The sequence below is a fragment of the Polypterus senegalus genome, chromosome 1 (assembly GCF_016835505.1).
Source record: "Polypterus senegalus isolate Bchr_013 chromosome 1, ASM1683550v1, whole genome shotgun sequence".
Taxonomy (NCBI): domain Eukaryota; kingdom Metazoa; phylum Chordata; class Cladistia; order Polypteriformes; family Polypteridae; genus Polypterus; species Polypterus senegalus.
In genome coordinates this window covers 243,152,158-243,173,458 of record NC_053154.1, presented here as the reverse complement: position 1 = coordinate 243,173,458, position 21,301 = coordinate 243,152,158, and the positions used below count along the sequence as shown (strand labels likewise).

The 21,301-nt window shown below is 39.1% G+C and overlaps 1 protein-coding gene across 2 annotated transcripts in view; it reads right to left on the bottom strand.

Annotated features, from left to right (window-relative positions):
• Positions 1–21,301, bottom strand: part of btaf1 (BTAF1 RNA polymerase II, B-TFIID transcription factor-associated) — a 106,060-nt gene that overhangs the window by 20,032 nt on the left and 64,727 nt on the right. For both annotated transcript variants that reach the window (XM_039770800.1, XM_039770811.1), the window contains exons 24-29: positions 14,764–14,965; positions 14,303–14,451; positions 8,960–9,112; positions 2,489–2,610; positions 2,228–2,395; positions 272–349 (exon numbers count right to left, since the gene is read on the bottom strand). In XM_039770800.1, coding sequence (XP_039626734.1) covers positions 272–349; positions 2,228–2,395; positions 2,489–2,610; positions 8,960–9,112; positions 14,303–14,451; positions 14,764–14,965 — 872 coding nt within the window. The remainder of the gene's footprint in view (positions 1–271; positions 350–2,227; positions 2,396–2,488; positions 2,611–8,959; positions 9,113–14,302; positions 14,452–14,763; positions 14,966–21,301) is intronic.

The window sequence follows — 21,301 nt, the reverse complement described above, 5'->3', positions numbered from 1 at the left end:
AAAAATACAAAAAGTATTTTTACAGTATACATTTTGGATCATTGCCTTGCTAGATGACCTGTCATGTTTATGCTTTTGCTCAGAGGCTGAGGGACTGGCATACTCCTGAAGAATTCATAGCTCCCTTGGGGTGGCATGTTATCTGGATCCAGATGCACCAAAGCACCCATAAATCATAACACTACAACCTTAATTGATTGTTGGATTGTTAACTTTAATTTCAATGTAGATTAGCTCCTCAAATTTAATCAGTATTTACTTAATAAATTACCTGAAAAAGTCAATATCATTTCGCACAACATCATAAGAGGCAACCACAAGATTGTGTTTTTTCACCTGGTGCTGCAGCCTAAAACAGAAATCAGTGAATCAGATGCAGTATCACTTACTAGTCAAGACAAGCCTTATTTATAAAATTAATTCACTAAGCCCATTTAAAAAATACAAAGTTAATTTACTAGCACAGTAAGATATCTGTTTGACATCTGCAACACCTTCAATTTGAAATAATTATTAATAAAGAAAGGTAATACAATGATAGATGCAACTAAGAAAATTATAAATGTTGATAGTATCTTTTTTTATCTTGGTTTCAAACGAACAGCAAACATTAACAGATATTACTGTTACTGTTGAATATACCTTGGTTACATGGACCCGTCTTTGCAGTCAAGTGTACTCTAGATAGGGAATTTGTCCAATCTTCATTTGTCAGTTGCAAATAATACTTTCATAACCATATCAATATATTTATTTGATTTGAATCTCAAGTACGATCTGTCATATGGTATTTTATCACCTGGAGATGGATTTTTGTACTTTTAGGACTTGGTGATGACTGAATATTAGTTATGGCTTAAACTAGATAAATCCACAGCATTTAAAGAAGACTCACTTGTATCTTTATCACTATATATTTACATATGAAGTGCTTCTGACAGCTCCTATACAATGTTGACTGTACCTCTGAGCATGTGCTTAACTAGTTTTCATGTACCCCCGTATTCACAAATACATACAGTAGCTGTCTTCAGAACCAAGAGTAACACAGTATTTTACATAATATTCATTATAATCTATATAAACATACACACATTTTTCTTATAAAAAAAAACAAAAACCAAACACAAAGTTTAAATTTTACAATACTTTTTTATATAATTTCATTGAATAGTAATAATTAAATGTCCATAATAAACATTTCTCATTTAACAATTATTACTTTGTATCCTTAATGACCAAATGAAAAAACTGGTGGTAAAAAAATCTCTGTGTCACCATAAGCATCTGTATCTAATATTATAAATTGTGTTCCTACATACTACATCAATGTGACTCTGTGTGTGTGTGTGTGTGTGTGTGTGTGTGCGCGCACACGTGTGTGCTCTGAAGTGCGAGTCCCCATCTTGCGCCCCAAAACACGAAGCTCAGTCTTGTTACTTTAACACCACCAGCTTTATTCAGCTTAAAAAAGCAACAGCGCTGTTATTTATTGTAGCGGGATCTTTATAATGTTCCTTATATCACCCATCGACGGCAGGCACTTATAGCATGTCTGCGATCTTTTTGGATGTGCTTATACGGCGAACTGCTACAGCCCTGGGAGACTGCGATTGCTTTGGGACACTCTTCCGCAAGCTCCAAACCTCCCAGTTTTCCTAGACCTTTGAAGCAGCAGGACTAACCACATTGTCCACTCTATAAGAATGCCAGTTCTCATTTTACTGCAATTATATACATATGTGCACTAAATTTTCAAGAAAGTTTCACATGATTACATAGTTTTTCTGAAATTTTTAACAGATAAAGCAATATAAAATACCAAACAGCAGCACAATCCAGTTCATTTTGTCAATTCACATTTACCCACCTACAGAAATGGATCAGCACTGCAACTATCTGCATTCATAATTCAATGAATTAGTATTCAAGTTACAAATGGGAAAGAACTTAAAACTTATATTTTGTAGCATAATTATCATCCTAAAATAATTTAGTGGTTGTTTATACATTTCTTTAATTGGAGAACCAGTAAGTTTGTAATTCAGAGCAGGTATTAAACACATAGAACTGTGTTTTTCATTTCAGTTGCTTAACCACTGGACTGCACATCTAAGCATTAAAAGGTTTTTAAGCTATGAATAAGACATGTGAAAGACAGAAGAAGGACTACATTTTTTAATCAATCTTTGGAAAAAAAAAATGAAGTATGCATCCAAGAAGGTACCTTGCTCGTTCTGTGGGAGGCCCTGTATAATGCAGTGGATTCAGGTATTCTCTGGAACAAAATTTCCCCACTTCATCTACCCAATGCCCTGTCAGTGTCGGAGGGCAAACTACCAAAGAAGGCAGGGGGCTGCAGTCGGCTGCTTTAGACTTGGCATACTCTTGAGCCCTTCATAAAAAAAAGGAATACAGTGAAAAGACTGATGAAGAAAAAAAATACTGCTACCTCAAAAATGTTCTGCAATTTTTTTTTATTTATTACCTGAGATAGTGGTCTCCAGCCAAAATACAAATAGACTGTAAAGTCTTTCCAAGACCCATGTCATCACACAGAATACCATGTAACTTGTATTTGTTGAGAAAAGACAACCAGTTAACTCCATCCTAGGAAACGGCAGAAAATAAATTAGAATTGCAAGGGTTATCAGAAGAATTAATTCATTGCAATTTAAATGATTTTGTGCTTGAATTAATAAAATTTAATATAAGCTATTCTTTGTCAGAAGTGTAGATGCCAGATAACTCTAATAGGCAAAGGATGCCAAGAATAAAATTTTCTACAGATAACTTCATTTGGGGGAAAAAAAAACAAACATGTTATCACAATTTTTTAATTCAGGAAAAGGAAATATAATGCATTATTATACTCCTCCTTGAACCATCACCTTATCGTGGTGGAGGGGTTTGCGGGTTCCAATGATCCTAGGAGCTATATTGTCCGGGGCTTTATGCCCCTGGTAGGGCCACCCAAGGCAAACTGGTCCTAGGTGAGGGATGAGACAAAGAGCGGTTCAACAAACCTCCGATGAAGAACAAAACTTTGGACAACGTTTTCCCTTGCCCGGACGCTGGTCACCGGGCCCCCTCTGGAGCCAGGCCTGGAGGTGGGGCTCGATGGCGGCGCCTGGTGGCCGGGCCTGCACCCATGGGGCTCGGCCGGGCACAGCCCGAAGAGGTAACGTGGGTCCTCCTCCCCATGGGCTCACCACCTATGGGAGGGGCCAAGGAGGTTGGGAGCAGTGTGAGTTGGGTGGTGGCCGAAGGCGGGGACCTTGGCGGTCTGATCCTCGGCTACAGAAACTGGCTCTTGGGACGTGGAATGTCATCTCTCTGAAGGGGAAGGAGCCTGAGCTAGTGCGAGGTCGAGAGGTTCGGCTAGATATAGTCGGACTCACCTCGACACACAGCTTGGACTCTGGAACCAATCTCCTTGAGAGGGGCTGGACTCTCTACCACTCTGGAGTTGCCCCCGGTGAGAGGCGCCGAGCAGGTGTGGGCATACTTATTGCCCCCCGACTTGGAGCCTGTGCATTGGGGTTTACCCCGGTGGATGAGAGGGTGGCCTCCCTCCGCCTTCGGTGGGGGGAAGGGTACTGACTGTTTGTGCATATGCGCCGAACAGCAGTTTGGAGTATCCACCCTTTTTGGAGTCTCTGGAGGGGTTGCTAGAGGGCATACCTTCTGGGATTCCCTCGTTTTGCTGGGAGACTTCAATGCTCACGTGGGCAATGACAGTGAGACCTGGAAGGGCGTGATTGGGAGGAATGGCCCCGATCTGAACCCGAGCGGTGTTTTGTTATTGGACTTCTGTGCTCGTCATGGATTGTCCATAACAACACCATGTTCAAGCATAAGGGTGTTCATATGTGCACTTGGCACCAGGACACCCTAGGCCTCAGGTCGATGATCGACTTTGTGGTCGTGTCGTGGACTTGCGGCCATATGTCTTGGACACTTTCGGGTGAAGAGAGGGGCGGAGCTGTCAACTGATCACCACCTGGTGGTGAGTTGGCTTCGATGGTGGGGAAGATGCGGTCAGACCTGGTAGGCCCAAACGTGTTGTGAGGGTCTGCTGGGAGCGGCTGGCAGAGTCCCCTGTCAGAAGTAGCTTCAACTCCCACCTCCGCAGAACTTCAACCACGCCCCGAGGGAGGTGGGGACATTGAGTCCAATGGGCCATGTTCCGTGCCTCTATTGTTGAGGCGGCTGACGGGGCTGTGGCCGCAAGGTGGTCGGTGCCTGTCGTGGCGGCAATCCCGAACCCGTTGGTGGACACCGGCGGTGAGGGATGCCGTCAAGCTGAAGAAGAAGTCCTATAGGACTTTTTGTCCGTGGGTCTCTGGAGGCAGCTGATAGGTACCGGCAGGCCAAGCGAACGCTGCTTCGTTGTTGCTGAGGCAAAACTCGGGCATGGGAGGAGTTTGGAGAGGCCATGGAGAACACTTTCGGACGGCTTCGAGGAGATTCTGGTCCACCGTCCGGCGTCTCAGGAGGGGGAAGCAGTGCAGTGTCAACACCGTATATGGTGGGGATGGTGCGCTGCTGACCTCGACTTCGGGCGTTAGGGTCGGTGGGAGGAGTACTTCAAGACCTCCTCAATCCCACTAACATGCCTTCCAATGAGGAAGCAGAGCCTGGGGACTCTGAGGTGGGCTCTCCCATCTCTGGGACTGAAGTCACCGAGGTGGTCAAAAAAACTCCTTGGTGGCAGGGCCCGGGGTGGATGAGATCGCCGGAGTTCCTTAAGGCTCTGGATGTTGTAGGACTGTCTTGGTTGACACGTCTCTGCAACATCGCATGGACATCGGGACAGTGCCTCTGGATTGGCAGACCGGGGTGGTGGTCCCCCTCTTTAAAAAGGGGACCGGAGGGTGTGTTCCAACTATAGAGGGATCACACTCCTCAGCCTCCCTGGAAAAGTCTATTCGGGGTTCTGGAGAGGAGGGTCCGTCGGATAGTCAACCTCGGATTCAGGAGGAACAGTGTGGTTTCCGTCCCTGGTCGCGAACAGTGGACTAGCTTTATATTATATATATATATATATATATATATATAAAAAGAGAGTTCTATGTTGGTCTCATCAGACCAGAGAATCTCATTTCTCACCATCTCCGAGTCCTTCAGGTGTCTTTTAGCAAACTCAAAGATAGAACTTTTTGGCCTTAATTCTAAGCGGTATGTGTGCAGACAACAAGGCACTGCTCATCACTTGTCCAATACAGTTCCCACAGTGAAGCATGGCGGTGGCAGCATCATGCTGTGGGGGTGTTTTTCAGCTGCAGGGACAGGACGACTGGTTGCAATCGAGGGAAAGATGAATGCGGCCAAGTATAAGGATATCCTGGACAAAAACCTTCTCCAGAGTGCTAAGGACCTCAGACTGGGCCAAGGTTTACCTTCCAACAAGACAATGACCCTTAGCACACAGCTAAAATACCGAAGGAGTGGCTTCACAACAACTCTGTGACTGTTCTTGAATGGCCCAGCCAGAGCCCTGATTAAAACCCAATTGAGCATCTCTGGAGAGACCTAAAAATGGCTGTCCACTAACGCTTACCATCCAACCTGACAGAACTAGAGAGGATCTGCAAGGAGGAATGGCAGAGGATCCCCAAATCCAGGTGTGAAAAACTTGTTGCATCTTTCCCAAGAAGACTCATGGCTGTATTAGCTCAAAAGGATGCTTCTACTAAATACTGAGCAAAGGGTCTGAATACTTAGGACCATGTGATATTTCAGTTTTTCTTTTTTAATAAATCTGCAACAATTTCAAAAATTCTTTTTTTGTCTGTCAATATGGGGTGCTGTGTGTACATTAATGAGGGAAAAATTAATTTAAATGATTTTAGCAAATGGCTGCAATATAACAGAGTGAAAAATTGAAGGGGGTCTGAATACTTTCTGTACCCACTGTGTGTGTGCATATATATATATATATATATATATATATATATATATATATACTAGCAAAATACCAAGCTCGCAGCGGAGAAGTAGTGTGTTAAAGAAGTTATGAAAAGAAAAGCAAACATTTTAAATATAACGTAAGATGATTGTTAATGTAATTGTTTTGTTATTGATATGAGTGTTGTTGTCATATCTATCTATTTATATATATATATATATATATATATATATATATATATATATATATATATATATATATATATATATATATATATATATATATATATATATATATATATATATAAAAATACCTGCATTGGCAGCGAGAAGTAAAAAGAAAAGGAAACATTTTAATAATAACGTAACATGATTGTCAATGTAATTGTTTTGTAATTGTCATGAGTGTTGCTGGCATATATATATATATATATATATATATATATATATATACACACATCTATACACATATATACTGTATACAGTTATATATATATATATATATATACACACACACACATATACATATCTACATATATACTGTATATACACATATATATACAAATCTACATATATATATCTACATATATATATATTAGGGGTGGGACTCGATTAAAAAAATTAATCCAATTAATTAGAGGCTGTGTAAGAATTAATCTTGATTAATCGTATGTAATCGACACGAATTTGCCCCAAATCGCAAATGTTTTTTTTTTTATTTAAAACGGTTTTAGTGGGCTTACAGAATCAAATAATAGACATGGACATGAATATTGTAAACTGAAGCTGTTTTAATTTCTGAAAAAAAGCTTTTAAACTGCATTTGAATTCAAAACAGAAACAAAAATATCATCCCTGGTTAAAATTGGGCAGACTTAAAAATAAAGTGGTAGTTTAAGTACTTTAAGTACATTTTCAGAATAGTATTGTCTTTAAATAATAATAACCAAAATTTCACCATAAAGTGCAGTTTTTCTTCTTAAAAAAATAAGTCAGAAACATAAAAGGTAATTTGACCAGCTTACTCTTTAAACTCTGAGTAACATTAGCCAAAATTATTTTGTACATTAGGCTAAAACAGTGTGATCATTGAACATTTTGTAATTAGATGTATTTAGAATTACTAACGGTCACGGAAGTCCAATGATCCCCAGTAAGAGCCACAAAGTCCGCTTTCTGTAATGCATCTAATTTTGCTTGCTTTTCAGTGTGCACAAAACCATGCTTTTATCAAGGCTTCGCTCGGGTAGTCGAAATGATCAGTCGTAGGAACGCTTTATTCCGACTCTAACATTTTTGTAGCTGTGATGTGTGCATCAGTGTAATGGATGTACCAGGAAATCATGCATTGACAAAAGTTCCGTTTGCTTGGAATTGAAAGTGTGATTAAATGCGTTATTTTTAACGCGTTATGGAGTACATGCATGAAGCTTCTCAGCTGTGCTTGTGCTAAGAAAGGGAAAATTTTAAAAATAACGTAACATGATTCTCGTTAACCTAATATTTTTCATACGTCCCAAACCAAGGAGATGTGAAGGTAAAATGAATCGGGTACAGTACATAGTCAGTACACCCTCTCGAATCGAACCTCGAATGTCGGCGTTAGAGGCTTAAGACTCTACAATTAGCCACAGCGTGTGGCTTGTCTATGCTAAAGTATGTATTGTAGATCGGGTATATATATACATTTATATATATATACCCGTATCGCAGTGGAGAAGTAGAAGTTATGAAAAGAAAAGGGAACATTTTAAAAATAACGTAACATGATTGTCAATATACAGTAATTGTTTTGTGAGTGTTATTGAATGTTGCTGTCATCAAGGATTTGATTATCATTATTTCTTTCAATCAGGCTCGTATTTGTAGGATGTGTTCAAGTTACATTCCGTGTTTGTCAATCGCTGTAAAGATAAGAGGTTTCATTCATCGATTAGTTCCTTACTGCATCAATAAACAGCTCGCCTTCCTTTTATCTGTGATGTGACAAACTGCATGCACGGGTTTTTTTTACACTGTCTTCCTTTAGCAGGACATTCACTTTTTCCACCGTGTGCTTTGTTTCCGCAGTAGCTGCACTTATGAATATGATTCTATGTATAAGACGCTTCATATTTTTTTGCTGCCTTCTCAATTGTGTAATTCGGTTTTTGTTCAGCACTCTTTGGAACTGTTGCTTTTTGTCTGTGCACTGCGTCAGTTCACGTGAGCCGCTTGGTGTTCTTGCATCGAAGGTTCCCAGCTGTACTGGTGCCATCTCGTGTAATGTCAGCTAAGACCCGCACTTAAAACTTTCTCTCGCAGTTTCAATGAGTTTGTGCCAAACACCACCCTGACCATCTCATCTTCCTCTGCATAAGCACAGTCCTTCACCGTGAATATTTAGGCAGTGTTTGTATTGGATTGCCGCTGATGGACGGCCTTATATGGGCAGGCACTAAATTACAAACGCTAGTGGCAGCCTGTCTATGAACTTAATTTAATATAAACTTACGGTTCACGCCGTGCTTTGTTTCCGCATATGCATCATTTGCTTCATAATGTTTTTCTGCCTTCTCAATTGTGAAATGGCGTTTTGTGCTCATCGCTGGAGTTCTTCCTTGTTCTGTACGTACTTACGTAGGAGGTGTGATGATGTCACACGAAACTCCGCCCCCCGCGTCCATCTCCAACTCAAGACTCCATTACATTATATGGGAAAAATAGCTTCCAGTTATGACCCTTATGCGTAGAATTTCGAAATGAAACCTGCCCAACTTTTGTAAGTAAGCTGTAAGGAATAAGCCTGCCAAATTTCAGCCTTCTACCTACACGGAAGTTGGAGAATTAGTGATGAGTCAGTGAGTGAGGGCTTTGTCTTTTATTTGTGTATATATATATATATATATATATATATATATAAAAAGTACTGATAGATCTTGCACCTCCTTGTTATAGCTTTAATGAAGGAGGTTATTAATCATACTGAAAATAAATCACTACTTAAGCAAAGAAAATCAACATGCTGAATGTAGCTACAGTACAGAATATTGAAATAAAGGTCTTATACCTGCTGATATTTTCTAAGTTCTGCTTTGATAGGAACAGGGATTTTGTAGTTCTCTAACTTCCTCCCATCCAAAAGTTGTTCTAGGAAATGACGTTCCCTGGCTTTTTGCCTAACTAAATCTTCAGACATATGGGGAGGATCCGGAATCCCAGCCTGATAAGAAACCAAAATAAAATGGGGTTAATATAATTTCTTAACTACACTAGTTTACCATATTATTAAAAAACAGGGCATTTAAATGTTCATTTATATTGGTATGTTTTTTCCCTCTCAGTCCTGCATGGATTTCTTAGAAACATCAATGCAAATGTCTAAAGCCATTAAAACGAGAATGGCTAACTTGACGTTAAAGCTATTTCACAACAAAGATGTCAACTTGTTTTTGCTTAACACAACTTTAATTCCTTATTTCACTGTATGAATCCATACAATCTTCTTTTTCAACCCAGAATTTACCTTTTTATTTTTCAGATTTTTTAAATTAAGCAAAAAATGGATAGAGAACAAAATGCTTAATCCACCATTACAGGGCTTAGGGTAAACTAGTAAGCAGTTCTGGCCATTCACTTTTCTTGCTTTGCAAACAGTAGCATAGCAGCACATTGCATTCTGACTTTTAGGGAACATTCCAGTAGTCTGTAATGCTGCATCTATTTCATCACCAAAGTCTCATTGTATATGTACTGTACACAAGCACTAGCAATAATCAGAACAGGAAGCACTGTGTGTATACAAGGAGGCAGCTTGCTAAGTATGTCTACTTTAAACCTCATAAAACAGTTAAATGGCTGCAAACTGAACCTTTTAATAGTTTTTTAGTTTAAAATAGCCTAATTCCAACTGATATGAATAAACACACAAACTGTGCTGTCTCTTATAGCTGTGCATATACTATAAGCATTCCTGCAGGATAAAAAAAAAACTATTGCAAGTGTCTCTCAACCATTCCCTTCTCTTATCAACAAAACAATAATGTGTATTAAGTGCACAGGTGTAAAATGGCTGCCATCACATCATACAGGCGGGTGCTGCACATTAGTGGTGGTTGAAGTGGTTCCCCACTCAGTATGCAAAGGAGTGAGAAAAGTGCTATATAAAGGAAAAAGAATTATTATTATTATTTATCAAGTTATGCTAAACACGGAATATCTATGTGAAAGTCACCACTTGTGTCTTCAGCTCAAAGTACTAAGCCAGTAAATCTCTAATGCAATCAGAGAGAAATTTGGGAAAGAAAACTCCACAAGCTGCAAATAAAAATGGATGCATTTGGGGTGTGGTAGAAAAATGTCATGTATAAGCGGCAACACTGTAAAAAAAATTAATATCTGCTTTGCAAGCAGCTTGTAAGCGGGATCAGTTAATGTACGTGCACTAAACATGATACTATACACTTTATTCACAGCAGGACAGAGAGGGTTAATATTTTTCTGTTAAATTTTTGCATTCACACTTTCATTTTAAGACACATTTTACCAGGCAAGGCTGTATAGGGCAAGCCAGGAATGAGGAACAAAAAGTCCAGCACTATTTTCTATGTTGGAACTTGTCAAAATAATAGGGGATGGAGGGCTGAAGCAAGCTAACTTATGCCAAAAATGTGGCTGTACACACCTTTTAATATCCACTGTCCTTTGCACTCTGAGAAAAAGAGGCCAGAGTCTACCTAGAAATGTGTCTCAGCTATTCTGTTTTAAAGACACTGAGACTTGGTGTTATACAAAAAAAGGTGTACAAATAAATGTTATTTCAATGATATATTATTCTCTTGTCATTCGGCAAAAAACTTGCAGTACTGTACAGTAATTACTGCTTCTATAATACAGTTGTGTTGCAGTTTCCTCACAATTTATGGTTATTCTTTCACTCCTCAAAGTCGTGCAATTTTGAATTGTCCTCAGTGAATTCTTTTGGCTACCCTGAGCTGGCAGGCAGCAGATGTCCAATGCTACTGGAATTGGCACCATGACCCTTAAGTGGTTAAGCAGGTTTGAAAATTAACAGATGAAGGAGTCCTCGTGACTAATCATCCAACATAAACATCTACTGTTTCAGGAGTCAGTTTATTTTTTCATGCTATGTGTTACTTTAATACACATTAAATATTACTTCATTGAGTTCTTTGGGATTTAATTGCTTTGTATGGGTTAATGTAAAAAAAAAAAAATAAAAAAAAATTTTCAACCAAATATTTTTGTCCAGTTTTAAATTCCTTCTTTTAACTTCAAAAACTCACCCAAAAGCCACAAAAACATGCCAACATGATTACAAGCTCTGTCGTTGCCACAGCACCTGACTAACAGACAAGCACCTTCATGGAGTAGTGCTCGTCGTCGTCATACCGAACCATACCCTTTGGCTTCAGAAACACCAAATCCTTGTTAGATTACTTGGTAAAAGAGGCCTTTACCTACTTTTCCAGTAGGGAGGTAGTGGTTCTTATAGTACAGAACAATACAATTAAAAATATTCCCACACATCATAACCACCATTTGCCATGGATGAAGATTTTTCAGAAATCAGATAGAGAAACCATATATTATAGAAAAGACAAACACATATTATTGTGTTTAACATATCGCGTCAAGTGGTTGGTTGAAGCCTTTTCTCTTTTTTCTTGCTGCATTATACTTGCAACAATGAAGTACAAGCTTATTCTATTTAGCTCAATTTTATTTTCACAAAGAAGAGCTAATATTTAATTATGGAGTACCTAAAGCATTTTTGAAAAATGAAGCAAAAACAAGGGCAAATAAGTCCAGGAGAATAGAACACTTTGTTCAAATAAAGCAGTACTAAAAGTATACATAAGGAAGTTTAATTTTCTTTAACAGGATTTCTAAAATTTATTACTTATCAGTTTGTATTAAAGTTAGAATCCTTTAGAGAATATACATATACATTTACAGGAGACTCAGGTATGAAAAAAGAAGTCTCTTCTATGTAATTTATTTGTGAATTAAATGCTGTTGCACCTGTCTTGTCACTGAAACTCTTGGCTAAGATATTGTGAAAATTAAAATATAAATATATAAGTTTTTAGACAATCTACAGTAATAGCATTACAATAAATTCAGTTGCAAGGATGCAAAAGCTTTTAATTACTAGTTACGACTGCCATCTGGTTTCAAACAAACCCAGTTTCCTTCACACTGCTCTCAAAATTATATAATAGTCAGGTTATTAAAAATAAGCATGTAAATTAAGCAACAAGGCTGCAATCACATGCTAAAGTAATTTTAAAAAGGCAACTGTCCTTAAAATAGCCAACTGGTCTGTGTCATTCACGATGATAGGCTTCATTACAGCATAAACACTGCAAACCTAATGTCAATGGTACATCAAGGCATAGCAGTGATGAAAGAAAAAAAAAATTACTGATCACCTAAAAGCCTACTAAACAGTTTAACATCCTTAGCTGTAACAGCATCAAGATTTTCAAGAATGACTGCTGATGCAAAGTAAGTGTAAAAGGTAATTAACACAGTGGATGGCAGCCTAATCAATGCCAGATAAACATCCTGAAAGGATAAAAGGAAACAGTTCCTAAAATGGAACATGATCTTAGCAAAGCTATTTAACAGAAGGAATGTATTCCAGAAAGGCTCTAAATCATCTTGAGTGTGTCCAGATAAAAACCAAACAGAAAATGTGTACATTATATATTTTTCAGTATCAAGTTAACAGTTCGGTCCTATTAATGATCAGTAGGCTAGAGCATTGTGTGATTTTTTTTTCTTTTCAATGTTGAAAGATCTAAGGAAAAATGAAATGAAATCAGCATCTTTGACACTTAAATCAGATGTGTGGACAAATGAACATCCAGGACAGCAGATTCCTGTGACAATCGCACATTAAAAATGACTGGACCCCTGTAGCGGATGTGTTACAGACAAGCATGCTGCTTGCCAGTCACACCGGCAGCAACTTCACTGTCTTTATGCAGAGATGCTGAGATGACTTGTTGTTCCAAACTCCTTTCTAGCATATCCAATGCGCTGTTACATCAATCACAAGTTTGTGTATTGGTAAGTCAAACAAACGTTGCTTCTCTTTAAGCATGTGGCTAGAGACCTGTACTGTTACGATGGAAAACATTTGCAACACACTTCACCTGACAAAGCAAGTGTGCAATTGTTGAAATTTTCAGAGCAGCATGCTCAAAGCTGCCGACTTGCAGTACCTCCATAATACTGGCATTATCAGTCACGATGGCCAATTCTATTTCTTTTATGTTCCATTCATTCAATGCCGCCACTGTCAAAAATGTTTGCTTTTTGTCAGAGGACATGTTTTCGAGACTGATTTATTTGACTGCTACACGTGAGCAATTGAAGAATTATGGAAAGAGAAGTCTTCCCACTGTATCTTTAATTTAGACTAATTCAAGATTATTTTAAATGCCCAACGGGATTATTTTATAACAAAATTATTCGCAAGATAATATAGATGTTTTATAAGGTAGATTTCAATGCACTGCATTAAAACAAGGACCCCTTCCCCAATAATATATTACTAGCCGACTCCCGCCATAGCATACGGTGGTGTAAGAATAGGAATTGAAAATGGTGAGAAAGGAATTCAGAAATCAAGAAGAAAGAAATACTTCTTGAAAGACACAGTTGTGAATAGGTGTTTTGCTGGAGATGACAGATAATGAGTCGAAAAGATCTAACCCTAGAAAAAGCCACGTACAACTGACCGTAGCTGAAGACTGGTTGTTGTAGATTAACGCAAATCTTTGTAAACGTTTGTCCTTGGGACTTGTTGATAGTCATGGAGAAGGCGAGTCCGAGTGGGAATTGTGTACGTTTAAATTTAAAAGGGAGATTGGTGTTGGAAGGAAGGAGAGAGATTCTGGGAATGAAGATTGTTTCAGAATTTTGGATAGCGATCAGTTTGCGCTCAATAATCTCATATATATTTCTCTTCTGGTTCATCCTGCTTTCTCTTCAAACCCGGTCCCCCCCCCCAACACACACACAAAGTCCACATGGCAATTCTCGATTCCTATTCCTCCTCCAGAAGAGAAATATATAAGAGATGCATATGTTATGAAGTCACTATGTAGACACCCTTCAAATAAAGTGTTACTGAAATTTGTCACATTAATATTCTCTATGCAGTGATTTCTAAAAAAATGTCACCACTGAAAATATCAGTGTACACTAATTCAGTCAAGATAATAATTGGGACATCAGTGCTGATTCCCAGCACTAGTACAGTACATACAGTATATAAACCCATGATAGATTTTTTTTTTTGAAAACCTCTAAACATTAAATAAATTCCTAGAATTAGAGAGAGATCCAATCATTACCATACTTTTCTTTCCCAACTTACCTCTAGTGGCATTAATCTGATCAGTGTAGCAAAACACTGTGTAGCCATGAAACGCACACTGTCTGTTTGATCACTCATTCTACCAAGCACAGGAACCACCAAAAGCACAATATATGGTACAATATCTACATCCAGCTGCTCGATAACACCTATAGTATTTAAAATATTAAGGCAAATAACCAGAATGGAGAAAGAAAAAGGAGAAATTAAAACAAAAATACATCCATATCTGTCTGTGTATATTTGTACTGTTCACATTTGGTAAAAACATAGCAATGTGTAGACAATTTTCTCCTGCTCCTAGCTCTTCTTTCTGTAAACATTTTTTTATCACTATGTCCAAAAATTCCTAAAAAAATACATCATATCTACTATTTAGAGTTCATTGTACAGAAACAATCAGTACATACCACATTCAGCAGCGTTTTAAAAACTATTTAAAAATAAAATAAAAAGGATACACGCCATTGCTTCAATTGCACCTTCTTGCTTGGTGTTGTCATTAATTGCCCCAAGCCATGGAAGAATCTTCTCCAGAAAGATGTTCATTGTTTCTGTGGTAGCAATTTTGCTAAGAATCCCCACACATCGTGCTGCCATGTGTCTTACACCAGTATATGGGTGTTGTAAACACATGCAAAGATGAGGCAGGCGTTCAAGCAGCTGTTTAAAATTTAAGAGAGAGCGAGAGAGAGAGGGAGGACTTATCTTAATCATAAATCCACAAATTGTTAATGCAGATAAGGACAATGAAAAGAATTAAAACAATCATTAAACATATATTCCCAAGAACAGTGCCTAATCAAAGTTGAGTAGCATAAGAATCTGTCTGTTCAGAGTGAACTAAATGGCTTGCCTGAAAACATTTAAGTTTTAATAATAACAACAGATGCAGTTTGGCTAAAAGAAAAATGACACTTAAAATTACTGTTCTGGCCCATTTCCAAAATGGAGCCCCAATACACACTTATAACCTAACATTGTATTAGTTAAAATAAGTTGAAAAAAAATGACAGTCTGCATGCTTCTATAGGCCAAATGTCCTCATTAGGGTAGCACTTCTGATGAGACACATAACGCATGCCTCAAAGAATCTAAGGTAATCCTTGTCAGTTTATGCATAGTACAAACTGTCAGTTTATGCATAGTACAAACTTTTTTTCACAAAGATCAGCTTCAAAATGTAGCCAGTTAAAGAGTCCCTCTTTTTGATTTATGGATTTCCCCAATCCCACAATCATACTTACAGTCTTTGCCAGAATTATTCCACCATCTTAACATAAAATGCATGTTTTCAACAAATTCAAACCTTAACCTTATGTTCCTGTTAAGTATTTTATGGCTGATTTCGAGTCGATTTTCGCAAAGCACTCAACTCAGCTGATCGAGCTGTCCTGTGGGACATCCCGAGGGTTCGCAGGATTCCTTTGAGGTTGCCGGATATCATGACTGGCCTGTACACTGGTACTGTGAGTGCAGAGTGGAGGCAGAACCTCTGTGTTTTTCCCAGTTGATTCTGGGGTTCGTCAGGGGTGTGTTCTTGCTCCTACTCTGTTCAATGCTTGTATAGACTGGGTGTTGGGCAAGGTCGTGGGGTCCAGTGGCTATGGGACATCTGTTGGTGAAGAAAGATTCACGGATCTTGACTTTGATGATGATGCTGTGCTCTTCACGGAGTCAATGGAGGCTCTGGTCAGGGCGCTCAAGCAACTGAGTGAGGAGTCTGAGTGTCTGGGCTTGCGAGTGCCCTGGATAAAAACCAAGATCCAGGCCTTTAACAACCCTTTGGGCACAGCCAACAGCAGTGTGTCTGTTTGCGGAGAGAGTGTTCAACTTGTTGAGAGGTTTACTTACCTTGGCAGTGACATTAATGTCTCTGGTGACTCTTCCTTTGAAGTTAGTTGACGGATTGGAAGAGCATGGGGGGTCATGAGGTTGCTCCCGATATCTATGCAAAAGGACGAAGGTTCAAGTCTTTAGAGTCCTGGTGCTTCCTGTCTTGCTACATGGTTGCGAGACATGGACGCTATCTAGTGACCTGAGACGAAGGCTGGACTCGTTTGCTACTGTGCCTCTCCATAAAAGTCTTGGGAACCGTTGGTTTGACTTTGTGTCGAATGAGCAGTTGATCATGGAGTCCTGAATGAGGCACACTACCTGCATTGTGAGGGAGCGTCAGTTACGGCACTATGGCCATGTGGTGCATTTCCCCGAGGGTGATCCGGCTCGTAAGATCCTCATTGTTGGGGACCTGAGGGGCATGACCAGGCCAAGTGGTCGTCCACATAACACCTGACTGCGGCAGATAGAGGGTCTTTTCTAGTGGGTGCGACTGGACCACGTGTCTGCCTGGGGGGTTGCAAATTGGGATCCCGAGTTGTTTCACCGTGTGGTTTGTGCGGCAACGCACTGTACCAGTGCATGCTCACCAACTTGACTTGACTTTGAGTTCCATTTAAAAATGTTACCTTGCCAAAACATCCAACCTCTTTTAATCTCCAATTCTTCCACTGACTCAGAAACATTAGCTTGCAGAACTTCGCATTTAGCCATATCCACAATTTCTTCCATTTATTTCCAGCGCCACTGGCTGTCATACAATCCAGAACAGATTCACTACATGCTGAATGGTCAAAGTGTTATTTTTCTCAGAGTACTTTTTTGTGGCTGTATAATTAATCATTTACAATCTGTTTAATAGTTCCACAATACTTTGTTGAAAAACACATTTGGCTTATCTATACTTAAGACCTAACACCTTTGCTCTCTCACTCTCTCTTTCATAGGGCACGAAGCAGAAGCAAACAAAGACCAACGGGGAGATGAACCACATTGTCAAAGAACTCCAGGCTCTCAACATCCAGATCCAGAAATTCCTGTCCAGACGGAGGCACCTGAGGGATCTGCTGGAAAAATCCTCCCTGACATCAGAAATCGTCACAGTAAATTGCAGTTCGGTAATACTGACTTCATGTTGTGACGCTTACTTTCAAGGCCAAGTGAGCTTCACCCCCGTGCCTCATCATCGGCAACGATGAAGAATCCAGCCCGTTTCAGCTATGCAGGCGGGGGTTTAAGGCTAGAACCTTCATCGGCACAGGCAAGGCAAGCACAGGCACAGGCAAGCATCTCCACCCAGAACCAGTTTGACCCTCCGCGCCCCCCAGTTTGCCTTCAACCCCGGGTGATATATTTGTAATTGGTGATTCATTCGTAAGAAACCTAAACATCGCATGCCTTAATCAGAAATCTTTTGTCTCTTGTTTACCTGGTGCTCATGTCCGAGATGTTATGAGACGTGCACCGACAGTCTTCGAGAGGCACAAGAACAGGGCAGGGATTCATTGTGATACACGCCAGGGTTAACGACGTGAGACACCGACAGTCGGAGATTCTCAAGGCGGACTTCGCAGCACTAATTAAAGCCACAAAGGAGAGGACCCCAGTTGCAAGAATTTTCATCTCGGGTCCCTTACCTCTCGTTAGATAATCAAACGAGTATTACAGAAGTCTGCTGGCGTTAAACATCTGGCTGAAAGGTTTCCGCAAGAGTCAAAACATGGGACTCAGACAACTGGGACCTCTTCTGGGAGAGGCCGCATTTCTTCAAGCAGGATGGTCTGCTTCCAAATAGATTCGGCGGCTGGGTCCTCTCCGAAAACATTGCTAAGGTAATTAGTCTCTCTAGACTCTCTATTTTTACTTTTAACCCCTTCCGTTATGCTTGTGATATTTCAGTAAGAAAATCTTCCTCAAAAGTGCACTGCATTAACACTAATAACTAACTTCAGTGCATGTAAAAAAATCTAGGCAGTGAGGCATAAATACAAATAATTTAATTATTATTACACCTCTAGATGAACAATGCATTAAAACTATAAAAACTGATTATAGATTAAATAAAAAATATGCACAGAGCAGCGCTAATAAAAAATAACTTAATTTCTATCTCAAATACCCATAACACACATACAATTCAGTTCTGCTCTTCCGAAACATTAAATATGGTTCTATTAAATGTTAGAGTATTAACCAACAAGACGTTTTCCATCAAGAATCTTATTAGTGATAGGAAAATTGATTGAGGCTGTTTATCTGTTCTCATCCTCTTAGATCTGAGTGCTGCATTCGATACCATTGATCACAATATTCTTAGAAATCGCCTTAGTCAATGGGTGAGCCTCTCTGGCAGTGTCTTAAATTGGTCTGAATCCTACCTGGCAGTTAGAAAATTCTTTGTAAGTTGTGGTAATTATACTTCAAAGACACAGCATATTCTATATGGTGTTCCACTGCTGCTCTTTTCGATTTACATGCTTCCGTTAAGTCAAATTATCTCGGGGCATAACGTGAGTTACCATAGCTATGCTGATGATACACAACTGTACTTATCAATAGCACCTGACGAACCCGACTCTTGATTCACTGGCACAACTTATTATTTGTGTTTCTGAATGGATGAGTAGTAATTTTCTCAAACTAAATAAAGAGAAAACGGAAACTTTGGTGATTGGCAATAATGGATATAATGAGTTTACTAGAAATAAACTTGATGCATTAGGATTAAAAGTCAAAACAGAGGTAAGGAATTTTGGGGTAGCTACTGACTCTGACCTGAATTTTAAATCACATATTAATCAGATTGTTAGGACAGCATTTTTCCACTTAAGAAATATAGCAAAAGTTAGACCCTTTATAACACTGCAAGATGCTGAGAAATTAATCCACGCTTTTGTTATCATTTGACGAGATTACTGTACGCTCTCCTCTCAGGGCTACCCAAAAAATAAATCAATCGATTGCAACTAGTGCAGAATGCAGCTGTTAGAATCTTAACTAGGAAAATTAAATGCGAGCACATCTCTCTAGTTTTAAAATTGACTTTAAAATCTTGCTTATAGTTTACAAAGCCTTAAATAATCTTGCACCATCTTATACTTCAGAATGTCTACACTTTACACTACAAATCGTAACCTTAGATCTTTAAATGAGTGTCTGCTTAGAATTCCAAGAGCGAAGCTTAAAAGAAGTAGTGAGGCAGCCTTCTGCTGTTATGCACCTAAAATCTGGAATAGCTGGCCAATAGGAATTCGTCAGTCTAATACAGTGGAGCTTTTTAAACACTGCTAAAAACACATTACTTTAACTTGGCTTTCTCATAGCTTCATCTTAATTAATTGAATACACAGAGCATCAGGATTAATCATGATTATTCATGGTGGCTCCAAAATCTGTACTAGCCCTCTTCTGTTCTTTTTCCGGTTTTCTGTGGTGGCGATCTGCACCACCACTACCACCTTATCAAAGCACTGTGATGTCCCTACATTGACAGATAACAGGCCAGAAGTCCACATGACCGTCATCATCAAGTTCTTCCATGAGAACCCTGAATACCATGAGGACTGATTGAGGTCATTTATTTTAGGGAGAATGCCTAGAGGGGGCTGGGCGGTCTCGTGGCCTGGAAACCCTGCAGATTTTATTTTTCTCTAGCTGACTGGAGTTTTTTTTTTTTCTGTCCTCCCTGGCCATCAGACCTTACTTTTTTTCTATGTTAATTAGTGTTCCCTCCTATTTTTTATTTATTTTGGCTTTTTTCTCTTTCTTCATCATGTAAAGCACTTTGTGCTGCATAATTTGTATGAAAATGTGCTATATAAATAAATGTTGTTGTACATAGTTTTGCATAGATAGGCAGACAGAATTTTCTTTGTCCCCTGGGGGAAATATGGCTTTTTACAGAAGCTCCTTAAATAAATAAATGCATAAATAAATTAGGTGAATAATTAAATACACACACACTTTTGGTCTGAACACACACTCGAAAGACAAACCAATACAATTCAAAAGAAAGAAGAGTTCTGACTTGGTTGTCACAATCACGATGAGGAACGATGTACTGCAGTTGGTAGAAAGGGGCCCCAGTATCGTCTGACACAATTTAGCTGAATAATTTGTTCGGCTGAAAGTACTTGGTTTTAGACAGAGGATGTGCAGCATTGATCATAATGGCACTCAGTTCTGTTTTAATTCTCTCCTTCACTGCTACCTCCAGGGGGTCAAGAGTAAGTCCTATAGTGGATGACTCAGTGGGCCTCTCTTGAAATGATGTTACCAGTCCAGCACACCACAGTGCAGAGACAGGAAAATAAATAAATAAATAAATAAAACCGCTCAGGCCATCACAGAGTTAAAGAAGATATGAAGGGTGTCAGTTTTATTAGATGGTGACCTGCGACCACAAGAAAAATGAGGAAGTGGAGGCTGAAATGGCTATGAAAGACTGCTTCAAAATGACAGACTGGTAAATTATGTGCGACTTAAGTGGGGAAAATTTTGAGAGACTGTCACTAAATCACAGACTATATTAATCTCTGTTTTGACACAGAGGTACCCACTAAGACGATATGTTGCTTTTCAAAACAACAAACCCTGGATTACTAAGGAGCTAAAAGGTCTCCTGAATGAGAAAAAGAAAACATTCAAATCCAGTGATAAAGTAGCCAAATGACACCTTTTATTGGCTAACTAGAAGGATTACAATATGCAAGCTTTCGAGGCAACTCAGGCCGCTTCTTCAGGCAAGATGTAAAGCTTGCATATTGTAATCCTTTTAGCTAGTCAATAAAAAGTGTCATTTTGCTTGGATTTTCTCTACATTCATAATGGCTAACATGGTATAACACCCTAGTACTACATAAAGTGAGTGCTAAAGAAAAAGCTGAGTGAAGGAAAGGAAGCATGCAAAGCTAAAACAGAAAACAAACTCACTCATATTGTGATGCAGTTATGGGAAAGTCCTAAAAGCAGATAATTTTTGTGTAAGCCAAGTTGTAAGGCTACCACCATAATACTGAAAATCCACCAATTTATTACAGTTAAACCCTTCTGTGATCTTTGGTAGTGGGCCATATATTGCATATATGACCAGTCTAAAGATTTTCTGTAACTTCCAGGTCCAGCCTTGACTTCAACAGTTCCCCTTATCTTCACATCCTA